This window comes from Anolis carolinensis, unplaced genomic scaffold, assembly GCF_035594765.1.
Source record: "Anolis carolinensis isolate JA03-04 unplaced genomic scaffold, rAnoCar3.1.pri scaffold_15, whole genome shotgun sequence".
In the NCBI taxonomy this organism is placed as follows: domain Eukaryota; kingdom Metazoa; phylum Chordata; class Lepidosauria; order Squamata; family Dactyloidae; genus Anolis; species Anolis carolinensis.
In genome coordinates, this window is record NW_026943826.1 from 5,114,413 (window position 1) to 5,132,483 (window position 18,071).

Genomic DNA, 18,071 nt, shown 5'->3' on the forward strand with positions numbered 1-18,071 from the left:
ATGGACCACAGATGATGGGATTTGCAGTACTTTCAAACACTTTCACTCCCACAGACTACTGCAATGCCCACCAATGATAGAAATGGACCAAACTTGGCACACAGAACTCCTGTGGCCCCCTTTACGTCCTGATGTATATTGGGGCAGGATGGACCAAGGATGATGGAATTTGCAGTACCTTCCCTCACTTCTTGAGACCACAGCAACTGCCACAAATCACAGAACTGAACCAAACCAAGCACACAGATCCCAAATGACACACTTCACATGCTGCAGCAGTTTGACGGAGGGTGGACCAAGGATTATAGGATTTGCAGTACATTCATCCAATTCATCTCCCACAAACCACTGTGATGCCCATGAATGACAAAACTGTATCAAACTTGACACGCAGGTGCAGGGTAGCCCACTTTACATCCTGGTGCAGTTTGGGGGAAGAGGGACCGTGGATGAGGGGACTTACAATATCTTCAGTCACTTCCTGGGACTACTGTGACCCCCACCAATGACTGATCAAGACCAAACTTGGCACATAGAGCCACCATGGCCCACTCTACATCTTGGTGAGATTTGAAAGAGCTTGGACCTTGGATGATGGGACTTGCAGTATATTCATTCACTTCCTGAGACCACTGTCACCCCCATCAATGTCTCATCAAGACCAAACTTCAAACAGAGAACACCCATGACTCACTCTACACCCAGGTGCAGTTTGGAGGATGATGGACCATGGACGATGGGACTTCCAATACCTTCACTCACTTCCTGAGAGCACCGCGACCCACACAAATGACTGATCAAGACCAAACATGGTACATGGAGCCCTCATGACCTATTCTACATACTGGCTCTGTTTGGAGGGGGATGGACACTGGACGATGGGACTTGCATATGGGAGTTGGAGCTCACCCGCACCCACTGAACCCAGCTGACATTGGATATAGGCTACACTTGGAACACAGGCAAACAATGCCTTTCTCAAATGACCCGGGCATCGCCGGGTCTCCAAGCTAGTATATATATATATAACACTAGCTGTGCCCGGCCACGCGTTGCTGTGGTGAAGTATGGTTAAATAAAGTATTGAGGAATTGTTGGTAGTTAAGGTAAAGGGTAAAGGTTTTCCCCTGACATTAAGTCCAGTTGTGTCTGACTCTGGGGGTTGGTGCTCATCTCCATTTCTAAGCCGAAGAGCTGGCGTTGTTCGTAGACTCCTCTAAGGTCATGTGGCATTGCCTTCCTATTGATCTACTCACATTGGCATGTTTTCGAACTGCTAGGCTGGCAGAAGCTGGAGCTAACAGCGGGCGCTCACTCCGCTCCTGGGATTTGAACCTGGCACCTTTCGTTCTGCAACTTCAGCAGCTCAGTGCTTTAACACACTTCGCCACCGGGGCTCCTGCCATATAATCCAGTTAAAATCTGATAATCTGTATTTTATAGGCAGTGTGGAAGAGGCCTAGGTGAGGCCTAATTCTGCCTGTGCCCTGGGCTGAGTGGGTTGCTAGGAAACCAAGTGGGCCTTAGCCTTCTAAGTGGCAGCAATTGGATAAAAACAATTATTCCTCTCCCTCTAATTAGGACTTTATTTTTCTTTTCTTTTTGTTGTATGAACATAGAGGCGTGGATGAGGGGTTGTGTTGTCAATTTTCGAGGTTGTGGGGTGTTTAGTTTTGTTGTTTTGTTCTAGGTCGAATTTTCATTACCCTTTTATATATATACTAGCTGTGCCCGGCCATGCGTTGCTGTGGCGAAGTATGGTGGTATGGGAAATAAAGTATTGAGAAATTGGTGGTAGTTAAGTTAAAGGGTAAATGTTTTCCCCTGACGGAGCTTAGCCTTCTAACTGGCAGCAATTGGACAAAAACAATTATTCCTCTCCCTCTAATTAGGACTTACTTTTCTTTTCTTTTTGTTGTATGAACGTAGAGGCATGGATGAGAGGTTGTGCTGCTAAGTTTAGTGTTTCTGGGATGTGTAGTTTTGTTGTTTTGTCCTAGGCCGAAACGTCACTACCCTTTTATATATATAGATAGATGTATGTAAAATAGCAAATAACACAGACAAGTCCGGGGAGGTATGCTGACACATCAGTGTAGTGTGGTGTCATAATCATCCCTTACGTATGGCAATGTCAAGACATGCTTTGGGGATTTTTGTTTGAGCTATGGGCCATCCTGGCTGTGAGTTTTAGAGAGTTGTCATTCAAAAAGTAATTTTGTGAAGCTCTCACTCATTACCTTTGTTATCAGTCATGCTGATATTCCGGTGTTAGAAGGATTAAAGGTGGATAAGCCAAGGCCACGCGTGTTGTGTAGATCACAGAAGAGCACCCAGACTGCCAGGCACTTCTGGATCTACGATTGGCTTCCTGCCTTGCTTCTTGGTTGTCTCCTTGCATTGTGCAAACTTCTAAAAAGGCAGTCTTGAATGGTGCACACATGTTGCCTTCAGGCCCTTGAACCTCAAGCTCTCTCTTCTTTCCTAGAGCTGAGCCACTTTCTTGCATGTCCTAGGAGACCTATCTGTACAAAACCATGGACATTTTCAAGAAGTGGTGATCCTTTTAGATTAGAAGTCTTTTAATAGGCATTGGCCATGGTGTAGTGCAGTGTTTCCCAAACTTTTTTGACCAGGGACCACCTCTCCAAACCAAAAGGGTTACGAATTGGTTTTTGGTCAACTTGAGATTTGGTTTGACTATTTGAGATGCTGATTCAGAAAACTGCATTGGATAGACTACATCAGCTCTCGTTTTTGATACAGAACACATGCCATCCAGTAGTACACCATCTGCTCAACCATAGAAAACCATATTTAATAATCCAGAGCTGATGTGGTCTAGCCAATGCAGTTTGCCGAATCAACTCTAGTTTCTGATACAGAACATATGCCATCCAGTCGTCGCCATCTGCTCATCCACAGAAAATCGTATTTAATAATCCAGAGCTGATGTGGTCTATCCAATGCAATTTGCCAAATCAGCTCTAGCTTCTGATACAGAACATATGCCATCCAGTCATCGCCATCTGCTTGCCCACAAAAACCATATTTAATAATCCAGAGCTGATGTGGTCTATCCAATGCAATTTGTCGAATCAGCTCTAGCTTCTGATCCAGAACATATGCCATCCAGTAGTCACCATCTGCTCGCCCACAAAAAAACCATATTTAATAATCCAGAGCTGATGTGGTCTATCCAGTGAAATTTTCTGATTCAACACCCCAAATAACCCCAGGAACAGGCCTAAAAATGAAGACACCAAGGAAAAAATGTTTTTGGTTGGGCTGTGTTATTATCCGTATTAGTAATGGTAGACCATAATTTAGTTATTGCAGACCACTGGTGGTCCATAGACCACAAGTGTAGTTGTTTGAGCCTCGGACAATGACTCTAGAGACCTTCTTGGTCATGGAAACTCACTGACTGAGCAAGCCATGCTCTCCCAACCTCTCTGTTAACACAGGTTCATCTTAGGGTTGCTATAGATTGGGAATGACTTGGAGGCACATAGCAACAAGTTACCGTCAAGGGGATTCAATTTCTATCCATTTTTAAAGGATTGTTGTTTTGCTCTATTGCATAGTTTAGCAGTGACTTCTCATATTTGCTTTGTAACCTGCCTGGAATTCTAGGAATGAGGCAGTGTACTGACATTTTTCAATCAACGCCGCGTAGGAAAGGGTTGGGGTTTGTGGCTGCCGGCTGCCGTTTGGTGCGAGGAGCCTGCCCCCGCTGTTTGTGCCACCGAGCCTCCAGAGTCGCCAGGCCTCCATAACAATCATCATCATTAATCATTCATCATCATCCTTTGTCCTCCCTGATCACCTTTCATCTGTGTTCCTGAGCGCTTGGCAGGCCTTGAATAATTAAAAAGGAGGAGGAAAGTGTCGTTCAGGGGTAGAGATGGGGTAAGTGTGGGGCGAAGTAGGAGCCGTGTGCCGCCCGTGAAGAAAGCTTTTGCCGGGATGGGAACAATCCCAGCCTTTCCGCTGGATGCTTGGCTCTGACACCTTCTTCAGTGTGTGCCTGTCTTCTCCAGCTTTAGGAAAGTTTCTCCTATGAGTTGGAAACAAGAGTTACACAAACGGTGGGATGATTATCATTGTCCAACCAAAGTCCCAGAGGAAGCCAGTTCCAGATGAGACAAATCTGGTTGAGTGGAGCTGGTCCATTCCCTAGTAGAGTCATAGAATAATAGAGTTGGAAGAGACCATCTAGTCCAGTGGTTCCCAAACTTATTTGGCCTGGGAAGGGGGCGTGGCTTAGAGGGGTGGGCGTGGCTCCTGCTCAAGAGGGTGGGGCAGAGCCTCTCCCCTAGTCCAAGATGCAGGGCAGGGAGGGGAGGTGGGCGGGACCAGGACTGGGATGGGCGGAGTCACGATCTCTGAGGTAGGGCTGAGCTTCTATCCCTGTCCAGTGGTGCCTGCCAGGACACAGGGGGTGGGGCTAGAGGAGGGGGCGGGGCCTCTTCCCAAGTGCCTGTCGGGGCTGAACCTCTATACCCCGACCCCGTGTTCATACAAGCACCTCAGGGGAGGTATAGATGCTCAGCCCTGTCTCACACTTTTGGGAAGAGGCCCCGCCCCCACCCCTAGCCCCGCCCTTTAGTCCTAAAAGGTCTCTCAGGAGAGGTATAGAGGCTCAGCCCTGTCTCGGGCTCTTGGGAAGAAGCCACGCCCACTCCTCTAGCTCCGCCCCCTGTGTCCTAACAGGCGCCTCAGGAGAGGTATAGAGGCTCAGCCCTGTCTCATGTTTTCACATGTTCATGCTTGATGTTGTCCAGCTGTAATATGCCCAGATATTTATAGGCCTCTGGCTGGTGACACTTTATTGTTTGGCCATTGGGCATATTTATGCCCTCACTTTCAATGATTTTTCCCTTCTTCAATGCCACCGTTGAACATTTGTCCAAACCAAACTCCATGCTGATATCAGTGCTAAAAATTCAGACAGTGTTGGTCAGAGACTGGATTTCAGTTTCCATTTTCCCATACAGCTTCAGGTCATCCATGTACATCAGATGTGAAATTTTGTGAGATTTCTTAGATGCTTGATAGCCGAGATTTGTTTTTTGTAAGATTGTTGACAGAGGGATCATGGCAATAATGAAAAGCAGAGGGGACAATGAATCTCCCTGAAAAGTATTATTATTATTATTATTATTATTATTATTATTATTATTGTTATGGAATGCCTTGCCGCCCTATATGAGAGCCATGCGTGAGTTAGGGCCTTTTACCCAGCACTCAAGACCTGGCTCTTTACTAGAGCTTTTAATCTATGTTAATTTTATCAATATTTGTATGTATGTATTTTTATCCTTTACAATTTTATCTTGTAAATCGCCTAGAGCATCTTGGATGGAGGGCGATTAATAAGTACAGTAGAGTCTCACTTATCCAAGTCTCGCTTATCCAAGCCTCTGGATAATCCAAGTCATTTTTGTAGTCAATGTTTTCAATATATTGTGATATTTTGGTGCTAAATTCGTAAATACAGTAATTACAACATAACATTACTGTGTATTGAACTACTTTTTCTGTCAAATTTATTGTATAACATGAAGTTTTGGTGCTTAATTTGTAAAATCATAACCTAATTTGATGTTTAATAGGCTTTTCCTTAATCTCTCGTTATTATCCAAGTTATTCGCTTATCCAAGCTTCTGCCAGCCCGTTTAGCTTGGATAAGTGAGACTCTACTGTAATTAAATGGTGATGAATTATCATTATTATTATTATTATTATTATTAATTATTAAAGGTAAAGGTTTTGCCCTGACATTAAGTCCAGTCGTGTCTGACTCTGGGGGTTGGTGCTCATCTCCACTTCAAGGCGAAGAGCCGGCGTTGTCCATAGACGCCTCCTAGGTCCTGTGGCTAGCATGACTGCATGGAACACTGTTACCTTCGCACCGAAACGGTATCTATTGATCTACTCACATTTGCATGTTTTCGAACTGCTAGGTTGGCAGAAGCTAGGTCTAACAACGTCTGTGAATTTGAACCACAAGTTCTGCAGCTCAGAGGTTTAACCCGCTGTGCCACCACGGCCCCAATCTTCTGTGAATCTGTTTCAGAGGTTGTTGCCGTAGGTTGGCATCGTAGCTTCGGACAGATGGAGCAGAGATATGTTTCTCTTGCCTTGGGAGACATCCCACATCATGGATTCAGGACTCCAAAGAAGAATGTAGTTAGTTTATACTCAGAAAGAGAGGGACAAATAGCAGCGCCTGCCTTTGACAGCCCACGATGAGACGGACACGGCAGGAATTGGTGGGGAGGGGACGGGGGCTTTGGGGATTTGCGGTGAGTGGCAGAGCGGGCCGCGCAGAGGAGGAGAGGGTGAACTTTGCCCACGCCGGGGAATTGGGGCCCCTTCCCCGCCTTTTCAACTGCCAACCCGGGGCAGAGCCACGCTCCTTCCCTGCATTTTTATCTCGCAAGCCATTAGCGCTCGTTCATCCTCCAGTGGGACCCCCTTTCTCTCATGTCCGTATGTGCCAGGAGGGGGAAAAGAAAGTTATTCTTGTATTTGAAATACAAAAAAAAAAAAAAAGCAAAGAAAGGAGGAAAGAATGTGAGGTGTGTTGGGTAAATATACCTAAGCCGCCTTCTTTAAAACAAACGGACAGATTATTTACCTGATTAAATAGGTATTTTGTGCCGGTTGGGGGATATTTTTTTTTCTTTAAACATCCTGTACTTGGCAGGGTGGTTTCTTTCAGGGCAGGACTCTTGTCTCTGACAAAAGCCTGGCCAACTTCCCAGCTCGAGGGGATTCCTTTGGGTCCAGGAACACAGCAGCCAGGCTTCCCAAAGGGTTCATCTTCTGAGGATTTCCATGAAACTCATTCTATGAACATGCCTGAGTTGCAGTGTCCCTATGTCAAACCTATTACAAGTTTTCCTTGGCAAGATCTGTTTAGAGGAGGTTCCTGCCCCCCTTTGTGGCCGAGAGAGTGTGACTTCCCAAGAATTCCAAGGGTGTTTCCACAACCAAGTGGAGTCATAGCCCAATGCTTTTCAGAGTCATAGCCCAATGCTCAAACCATATTTTACAGTGAGAAGAAACTGTCGGTAGATGGGGATAATCCTAGATAATTCCCTTCAGCAAAGTTTGATGCCTGTTAAATAATAATAATAATAATAATAATAATAATAATAATAACAACAACAGAGGCACAACTACCTGGCCCAAATGATTCATTGGAACTTATGCCTCAAGTACCACCTCCCAGTCGTAAAGAACTGGTGGGATCACAAACCTGCAAAAGTATTGGAAAATGAGCACGCAAAGATATTGTGGGACTTCCGAATCCAGACTGACAAAGTTCTGGAACACAACACACCAGACATCACAGTTGTGGAAAAGAAAAAGGTTTGGATCATTGATGTTGCCATCCCAGGTGACAGTCGCATTGACGAAAAACAACAGGAAAAACTCAGCCACTATCAGGACCTCAAGATTGAACTCCAAAGACTCTGGCAGAAACCAGTGCAGGTGGTCCCGGTGGTGATGGGCACATTGGGTGCCATGCCAAAAGATCTCAGCCGGCATTTGGAAACAATAGATATTGACAAAATTACGATCTGCCAGCTGCAAAAGGCCACCCTACTGGGATCTGTTCGCATCATCCGAAAATACATTACACAGTCCTAGAAACTTGGGAAGTGTTTGACTTGTGATTTTGTGATATGAAATCCAGCATATCTATCTTGTTTGCTGTGTCATAATAAAATAATAATAATAATAATAATAATAATAATAATAATAATAATAATAATAATAATAATAATAATAATACATCACACAATCCTAAACACTTGGGAAGTGTTCGACTATGTCTTTGTGTCAATAATAATAATAATAATAATAATAATAATAATAATAATAATAATAATAATAATAATAAATCCAGCATATCTATCTTGTTTGGTGTGTCATACAATAATAATAATAATCCCGATGGCGTCCAGGCACTTGATGATCCAGCTGTGTGGGAGTGAGTCAAAGGCCTTTTTGTAGTCAATCCACGTCATGTGAAGATTAGCTTTTCGGCTCTTACAGTTCTCCAGAATCATTTTGTCAATCAATAACTGGTCTTTTGTGCCCCTGCTTTTCCGTTTGTTGCCTTTCTGTTCATCTGGCAAGATGTTTTTTTCTTCAAGATAGTCTTGAATTCTGTCAGCTATGATGCCAGTCAGTAGTTTAAACATAGTGGGCAGACACGTTATTGGCCTGTAGTTTCCTGGTGCTGCTCCTTTTGCTGGATCCTTTTGTATCAGGTATGTTCTTCCAGTTGTTAGCCATTCACTGATACTTCCTTTCTGCAGCATCTCATTGAATTGTTGGGCCATTTTTCCATGTAAACTAATCAGATGTTTGAGCCAAAATCCATGAAGTTGATCACTACCAGGCGATGTCCAGTTCTTGACTTTTTGCACTCGTTTGCTGATCATTTCAGTTGTTATTTCCATCAGTTCCATTTTGTTCTGTGAGAATTTTCCTTCAAACTCCTTTATCCACCCAGCGTTTTTGTTGTAGTTTTTATTATTTTCCCAAAGTTCTTTCCAGAACTTCGTTGTTGCAGTTTTCTCTGGTTTTATGGTTACTGTGTCTGTTGTTTGGTTCAGACTCTGGTAGAACCGTCTTTGGTCTGATTGAAACAGTTGATTTTGTCTGTACTGGATGATTCTGGCTTCATACCTTTCAATTTTTCTGGCTGTTTCTGTAATTTGTTCTTTCACGATTTCCAAAGCTTCTTCAATTTTTCTGGTGTTCAGCCAGTACTTTCTGATCAGGTATTGCTTGATTTTGTCATTCTTGAGTTTCTTCTCTTTCATATTTTTCAGGTTACTTGCATCTGATCTAAGTTTCTTGATTTTCGACTCTAGCCTGACCTTCCACTTTGGTTTTCCAGTCGATTTTCTTTGGGGCTGCCTTGGTTGTAGGAGCCCAAGCTCTTCTGTTACTATCACTGCTGCACTGTAGGCAAACTGGTTTGTTTGTTCAATTGATGTTATTTGGACAGTGGAGAGTGCTGCATTCACATCTTTCATGAGAGGCGCCAGGTGTCTCTTGGGCACTGTTTTTAGAGTTGGGAGCCGCTGTCTTATTGCATTTGCTGCAGCATGAGCCATGATCTTATCCTTGAGCTCTTGTTGTCTTGCTGTCAAGGTTCCTGGTGGTTCAACAGGTGTTTCAAGTGCTGGTTCCTCAAATTCTTGCAAAAGCGCCACACTTTCTTCTGGTTCAATCTGTTCCACCATTCCAAGTGTTGCTGGAGTCTCTGCTGCTGTCTGTGCTGTGGTCTGATGGTGATTTGCTTTGCAGATTTTCTGGATTTCTTCGAGTTCAACTTCACTGAACACTTTGTTTCTGATTATGAATCTTTGTTGGTCAGCCAGTCGGGGTTCTGCTATCTGTGAGTCAGGGTACTCTTGTTTCCATAGCTGATGCATCCTTTTTTGGTCCTTTTCCTTTTCAGGTTCAGAGTTGTAATAGCATTTCATAATTGTGCAGTTTTCTGGCATTGTATATTTCTGCCGCTTCTGTGACTGTTCATTTGGGTTTTGATGATTCCGTAGCCCACTTGTCGATGGATGTCCAGAATCAGCAGCATCCACCGCGGTCCTTTTTATCCTCGGTGTCGACCGAGCCAGTATAGACTTCGTTTGGGTTTGATTCTCCATAATGCTAATGGGTAGGTTATTATTATTATTATTATTATTATTATTATTATTATTATTATTATTACCGTGCTTCCCCGAAAATAAGACAGCGTCTTATATTAATTTTTGCTCCCAAAGATGCACTAGGTCTTATTTTCAGGGGATGCCTTATTTTTCCATGAAGAAGAATTCACATTTATTGTTGAACCAAAAAAATGAACTTTTATTATATATTGTACTAGCTTTGCCCGGCCACGCGTTGCTGTGGCTTATGCTTTCAGAGTGTTGCTCTTTATTTACTGTCCTGATTTTAGAGATTATATTGTTCTGTATTATTATTAATCGCTTTGAATGCGATTTCCTGCTTCTTGGCAGAATGGGGTTCGACTGGATGGCCCATGAGGTCTCTTCCAACTCTACTATTCTATGATTCTATGATTCTATATCACAGTAATTATTACATATTATATTGATAATCTTATATTATCTACTTAGAACTGGATTATATGAGGCCCCTTCTTCACAGCTGTATAAAATGCACACTGAAGTGGATTATATGGCAGTGTAGAGTCCAGATAATCCAGTTCAAAGCAGATAATATAAGACTATAAATGGGATATCTAGCTGTGTGGAAGAGCCTTGAGTCTACACTGCCATATAATCCAGTGCAAATTGGAACAGGCCGAGGCCTAAGTTTGCCTGTCCCCTGGGCTGAGTTGGTTACTAGGAGACCAAGTGGGCAGAGATTAGTCCTCTAACTGGCAGCAATTGGATAAAAACAATTATTGCTCTCTCTCTAATTAGGATTTTATTTTTATTTTATTTTTGTTGTATCAACCTAGAGGCATGGATGATGGGTTGTGTTGTCAAATTTCGAGGTTGGGGGGGCCTGTTGTTTTGTTGGTCGCCGTGATGCCATCACTCATTTATATATATAGATAGTAGTTGTTATCACAAACCAGCATAACCAAACAAACTGTGAATCCTATCAAGAATTTCTTGTTACTACCATTATTTCCATGTACAACACTCTATGGTACGTACATTTATCGATCCTGCAAGCTTTGGTGTTCTGTTCATTGGGCATGCTTCCAAACAAAACCTTTGCTAGGTCTTACTTTCGGGTGAGGCCTTATATTTAGCAACTCAGCAAAACTTCTACTAGGTCTTATTTTCTGGGGATGTCTTATTTTAGGGGAAACAGGGTATTATTATTATTATTATTATTATTATTATTATATTATTATTATTATTATTATTATTATTAGCTGTGCCTGGCCACGCGTTGCTGTGGCGAAGTATGGTGGTATGGGAAATAAAGTATTGAGGAATTGGTGGTAGTTAAGGTAAAGGGTAAAGGTGTGGAGTCCAGATAAAGCAGATAATAAAAGATTATAAATGGGTGATATAGCTGTGTGGAAGGGCCTTGAGTCTACACTGCCATCTAATCCAGTTAAAATCAGATAATTTGTATTTTATAGGCAGTGTGGAAAAGGCCTAAGTGAGGCCTAACTCTGCCTGTTCCCTGGGTTAGTGGGTTGCTAGGAGGCCAAGTGGGCAGAGCTTAGCCTTCTAACTGGCAGCAATTGGATAAAAACAATTATTCCTCTCCCTCTAATTAGGATTTTATTTTTCTTTTCTTTTTGTTGTATCAACCTAGAGGCGTGGATGATGGGTTGTGTTTTCAATTTTCGAGGTTGTGGGGTGTTTAGTTTTGTTGTTTTGGTGGTCGCCAGGATTCCATCACTCTTTTATATACAGTAGAGTCTCACTTATCCAAGCCTCGCTTATCCAAGCCTCTGGATAATCCAAGCCATTTTTGTAGTCAATGTTTTCAATATATCGTCATATTTTGGTGCTAAATTTGTAAATAGAGTAATGACAACATAACATTGCTGCGTATTGAACAATATTTTCTGTCAAATTTGTTGTATAACATGATGTTTTGGTGCTTAATTTGTAAAATCATAACCTAATTTGATGTTTAATAGGCTTTTCCTTAATGCCTCCTTATTATCCAAGATATTCGCTTATCTAAGCTTCTGCTGGCCCGTTTAGCTTGGATAAGTGAGACTCTACTGCAGGGGTCCTCAAACTTTTTAAGCCGAGGGCCGGTCCACAATCCTTCAGATTGTTGAGGGGCCGGATTATCATTTGAAAATAAAATACAAACAAATTCCTATGCTCACTGCACATGTCTTATTTGTAGTGCAAAAACAACAACAACAACAACAACAACAACAACAACAAGAACTATGAAAGAACAATACATTATTTAAAAATAAAAACAATTTTAACCAACATACATTTATCAGGATTTCAATGGGAAGTGTGCTCCTGCTTCTGGCCAAAGAGATAGTCAAGTTAATTAGGGTTGTTGTTGTTGTTGTTGTTGTTGTTGTTGTTGTGTGCCTTCAAGTCATTTCAGACTTTGGGTGAGCCTAAGTCTAAAATGTATTTATTTATTTATTTATTATTTACTTCATTTATTTACTACATTTGTATCACACCCTTCTCACCCCAAAGGGGACTCAGAGTGGCTTACAAATTATATGTACATACAATATATTATATTAGTAGCATAGCACAATATTAGCATTATATATTACTATATTGAACTATGCCACTATACTGTAATATTATTAGTAATATTATATGTAATATAGAATATATAATTAATATTATTATATGGTATTAGTGTTATATTGTATTACATTATAATATTATCAATATTATATGTATATACAATATATTCTATTATATATTCTATTATTCTATTAGTAATATTATATGTAATATAGAATATATAATTAATATTATTATATGGTATTAGTGTTATATTGTATTACATTATAATATTATCAATATTATATGTATATACAATATATTCTATTATAAAACTGAGGGCGGGGGCCAGGTAAATGACTTTGGAGGGCCGCATCCGGCCCCCGGGCCTTAGTTTGGGGAACCCTGCTCTACTGTATATAGAAAGAAAAGATAGAAGATAGAAGATAGATATGAGGACCGGGCTGTGGCGCAGGCTGGAAAGCAAGCCAGCTGCAACAAATCAAGAAATCACTCTGACCAAGAGGTCATGAGTTCGAGGCCATCCCGGTGCCTGCGTCTTGTCTCTGTCTCTGTTCTATGTCATGGCATTGAATGTTTGCCTTTATGTGTGTAATGTGATCCGCCCTGAGTCCTCTTTGGGGTGAGAAAGAAGGGCGGAATATAAATGCTGTAAATAAATAAAATAAACAAATATGAGAGACAGGCAGTGTTGGGCTTGGAAGAGTAGAAAAGGCCAAGGTTTCCCTCTGTGCAAGGGCTTGTGAGAAGAAAGCAAGGCTGGCACTTGTTTGCAATCAGGAGGCGGAGGGGCGTGGCCGTGGGCGGAGGGGGCGTGCCACAAACCCGGCCTCCTATCCAATCGCTCCCCGTGCGCGCCTGGCCCCGCCCCGCCCGCCTGGGCCCCGCCCCCTGCGCGCTGCTCCCGCCGCCGCTCTCCTCGCCTAGCCTAGCCTTGCCTTGGCGCAGTCAGCCGGCATGCCTCTCTGAAAGCCTCCGCCGCCTTTCGGGGGACTCGCCGAGGAGCATGAAAGTTGACTACTTCAGCCAAGTCGCCTTCCGCCTCTCCGACTATGGTGAGTGAGTGGTGGGCCGGGGAGCGGGAGGCAGCGCGGCTCTCTGCCCGAAAGAGGGCACCTTGTGCTGGGGAGGCGCCTTCGCTCGCTCCCCTTCCCTTCGCTTCTGCCTTTCTTCGCCAGAGTTTCTTTTCCCCTTTGAGACAACCGGAGCCCGTCAGCTCCCCATCCAAACCTCTGGGATGCTCTCCCTGGCTTCCAAAAAGACACCAAGCTCTTCTAACAAACTCCCCATTTCTTTTCTGAAGCCAGTTTTAACCCCAAAGCCAAACTCCAGGGAGGGGGAAAATATTATTATTATTATATGGAGTAGTATATAATATATACTAATATATATAGTATATAATAGTATTAATAATTATATATTTAGTATGATTATCAACTTTAGAGAGTATATAAAAGTATTAATAATAATAATATATATTTAGTATGATTATCAACTTTAGAGAGTATATAATACTATTAATAATAATAATATATTTGGTATGATTATCAACTTTAGAGAGTATATAATACTATTAATAATAATAATATATTTGGTATGATTATCAACTTTAGAGAGTATATAATACTATTAATAATAATAATATATTTGGTATGATTATCAACTTTAGAGAGTATATAATACTATTAATAATAATAATATATTTGGTATGATTATCAACTTTAGAGAGTATATAATAGTATTTATAATAATATATTTAGTATGATTATCAACTTTAGATATATAATACTATTAATAATAATAATATATTTGGTATGATTATCAACTTTAGAGAGTATATAATAGTATTAATAATAATAATATATTTGGTATGATTATCAACTTTAGAGAGTATATAATAGTATTAATAATAATAATATATTTGGTATGATTATCAACTTTAGAGAGTATATAATACTATTAATAATAATAATATATTTGGTATGATTATCAACTTTAGAGAGTATATAATAGTATTTATAATAATATATTTAGTATGATTATCAACTTTAGATATATAATACTATTAATAATAATAATATATTTGGTATGATTATCAACTTTAGAGAGTATATAATAGTATTAATAATAATATATTTAGTATGATTATCAACTTCAGAGAGTATAATAGTATTAATAATAATATATATATTTAGTATGATTATCAACTTTAGAGAGTATATAATAGTATTAATAATAATAATACATTTTAGTATGATTATCAACTTTATATTATTATTAGTTATTTATATAAGACAGTATTATTAATAATTATATATTTAGTATGATTATCAACTTTATATTACTATTAGATATTTATATAAGATAGTGTTATTATTAATAATTATATATATTTAGTAAGATTATCAACTTTATATTATTATTTATATAACAGTATTAATAATACAGTAGAGTCTCGCTTATCCAACGTTCTGGATTATCCAACGCATTTTTGTAGTCAATGTCTTCAATATATCGTGATTTTTTGGTGCTAAATTCATAAATACAGTAATTACTATGTAGCATTACTGCATATTGAACTACTTTTTCTGTCAAATTTGTTGTATAACATGATGTTTTGGTACCTAATTTGTAAAATCATAACCTAATTTGATGTTTAAATAGCTTCTCCTTAATCTTAATTTTATTATTAACTGTATTGACATAGCTTATTGTTATCCTTATTTATATAATATATTATTATTATTTACTTTATACATCTTATGGTTGCCTTTATTTGTATATTTATTATTATTATTATTAATAATAATAATAATAATATAACATTTATTTTAAACTTTATATGATATATTTTATTATTAATTTTATATAACTTACTGTTATCTTTATTGATATCTTTATTAATTATTAACTCTATTTATATGATAATTGACTTTATATAATTTATTATTATGATTAATATCATTTGGGTTGCTGTGAGTTTTCCGGCCTGTCTAACCATGTTCCAGAAGCATTTTCTCCTGACGTTTCTCCCACATCTATGGCAGGCATCCTCAGAAGTAGCGAGGTCCTTTGGTAACTAGGCAAGTGGGGTTTATATATCTATGGAATTATATCCAGGTTGGGAGAAAGAACTCTTGTCTGCTTGAGGCAAGTCTGAATGTCGCTGTTGGCCACCTTGATTAGCATTGAATGGCCTGGCAGCTTCAAAGCCTGCCTGCTTCCTGCCTGGGGGCCTCCTTGGTTGGGAGCCCTCACAACCTTTGAGTATGCTTGCCATAGATGTGGGCAAAACGTCAGGAGAGAATGCTTCTGGAACATTGCCATACAGCAAGGAAAACTCAGAGCAACCCAATAACTATGATTTATTATTACAGTATTAACTATTTATCTGATATCTTATTATGTATATATAATTTATTATTATTGTTAACTTTATATAATTTATTGTTACGATTATTTACTTTATTTATTTAACTTATTATTAACTATTTATATATCTTATTATTATATATAATTTATTATTATTGTTAACTTTATATAATTTATTGTTACGATTATTTACTTTATTTATTTAACTTATTATTAACTCTTTATATGATATCTTATGTATATGTTATTTATTATTATTGTTAACTTTATATAATTTATTGTTATGATTATTTACTTTATTTATTCAACTTATTATTATTTACTTTATATTTCTATATTTTATTTTATTATATTATATATACATGCTTTATTTCTATCTGGCCTTTCTCCCCATGGGCACTCGAGGCAGTTCACAATCCCACATTTTAATAAAAATACATTTATTATTATTGTTAACGTTATATAATTTATTGTTATGATTATTTACTTTATTTATTTAACTTATTGTTAACTATTTATATGATATTTATATGTTATTTATTATTATTGTTAACTTTATATAATTTATTGTTATGATTATTTACTTTATTTATTCAACTTATTATTATTTACTTGTTGTTGTTACATTGTTGTGTTGGGCAAGGCCCCATGTAAGCCTTCGGGGAAATGGGGCGGGGTATAAGAATAAAGTTATTATTATTATTATTACTTTATATTTACAGTAGAGTCTCGCTTATCCAAGCTAAACGGGCCGGCAGAAGCTTGGATAAGCGAATATCTTGGATAATAAGGAGGGATTAAGGAAAAGTCTATTAAACATCAAAGTAGGTTATGATTTTACAAATTAAGCACCAAAACATCATGTTGACAGAAAAAGTAGTTCAATACGCAGTAATGTTATGTTGTAATTACTGTATTTACGAATTTAGCACCAAAATATCATGATATATTGAAAACATTGACTACAAAAATGGCTTGGATAATCCAGAAGCTTGGATAAGCGAGGCTTGGATTAGTGAGACTCTACTGTATAATTTATTATTATTGTTAACTTTATATAATTTATTGTTATGATTATTGACTTTATTCAACTTATTATTATTTACTTTATATTTACTGTATATATTTTATTTTATTATATACTAGCTGTGCCCGGCCACGAATTGCTGTGGCTAGGACTTAATTTTTCTTTTCTTTTTGTTGTATGAACCTAGAGGCGTGGATGAGAGGTTGTGCTGTCAATTTTCGAGGTTGTCGAGGTTTAATTTAGTTGTTTTGTCCGGCGCCGTGATCCCATTACCCTTTTATATATATAGATAATAATATGAATAGTATATGTATGTATGTACTTTTTCTTTTCTTTTTGTTGTATGAACGTAGAGGCGTGGATGAGAGGTTGTGCTGTCAATTTTCGAGGTTGTGGGGCATTTAGTTGTTTTGTCCGGTGCCGTGATACCATTACCCTTTTATATATATAGATACATGCATACACATGCTTTATTTCTATCTGGCCTTTCTCCCCATGGGCACTCAAGGCAGTTCACAATCCCACATTTTAATAATAATAATAATAATAATAATAATAATAATAATAATAAAATATTATTCTGTACGCTCTCGTGCTAGATCTGATCCCATCATAGCTTTGCCTTTCCCTATCAATGTCTGAAAACATTCAAAGGAGAGGAAGGCATCTATTCTTAGCAGGGGACTGACAGGTACACCGGCTGTTTCACTTTTCTTTTCGCCGCTTGCTTTACGGAAGTGGCTCCTTCCTCCTTCATTGTGTATTATATATATGAAAAGAGTCTTCCTTTTTCACCTCCCAGATGTCAACTTCTCAGGCCCCGAAATGTGACTGAAAGAGAGAGAAGTTTCTTGGTGTGTCTTCCGCCGCCGTCTCCCCGGGTTTCGATATTATTATTGTGCTTGTTTCCCTCCTCTCTTTCTTTCTTTCTCTCTCTCTCCCTTTTAATTATTCTTCCCTTCTTTCGGCAAACGCTTCCCTGATCCGCAAAGGTTGCCTGTCAGGTTCCCGGCCGGTCTTGTCTCCAGGAAAAGGAATTTTAATTTATTTGGGACAAGCCGGTGACGGATGGGGAGGCTGCTTATTACATTTAATGAGCCTTGCGTGTTGTGGCGGAAAGAAGGGAGATGTGTGGAGCTTATCCCATGTGTTTCCATCCCCTTGTCCCCAAATTATGTTGTGTTTCGGGACAGAGAGAGTGAAGGTATTTATTAGGCCTAGAGTCCAGTTTGAAGGTATTTCTTCGGCCTGGACTCTTGCATCGTCGTCTTCAGGATCTTTGGAGGTTTCTTGGACACTCCGGATATTTCTGGCCTCTTCGTAGAATCAATTACAGGATGGAGATTGAGCCATGAGATGCCAAATTGGGCCCTTTTTCAAACAATTTAATATGTGACAACAGATATTTT

The 18,071-nt window shown here is 39.2% G+C and overlaps 1 protein-coding gene across 6 annotated transcripts in view; it reads left to right on the plus strand.

The window, feature by feature from the left end:
- Positions 1-18,071, plus strand: part of casz1 (castor zinc finger 1) — a 435,538-nt gene that overhangs the window by 237,370 nt on the left and 180,097 nt on the right. For 3 of the 6 annotated variants that reach the window (XM_062966046.1, XM_062966050.1, XM_062966049.1), the window contains exon 1: positions 12,648-13,318. The exons of 1 other annotated variant lie outside the window; for it this stretch is intronic. In XM_062966046.1, coding sequence (XP_062822116.1) covers positions 13,270-13,318 — 49 coding nt within the window. In that variant the 5' untranslated portion in view covers positions 12,648-13,269. Of the gene's footprint in view, positions 1-12,647; positions 13,319-18,071 lie in introns of those variants that run through there. 2 more of the 6 variants (XM_062966052.1, XM_062966051.1) reach the window with 2 other exon arrangements.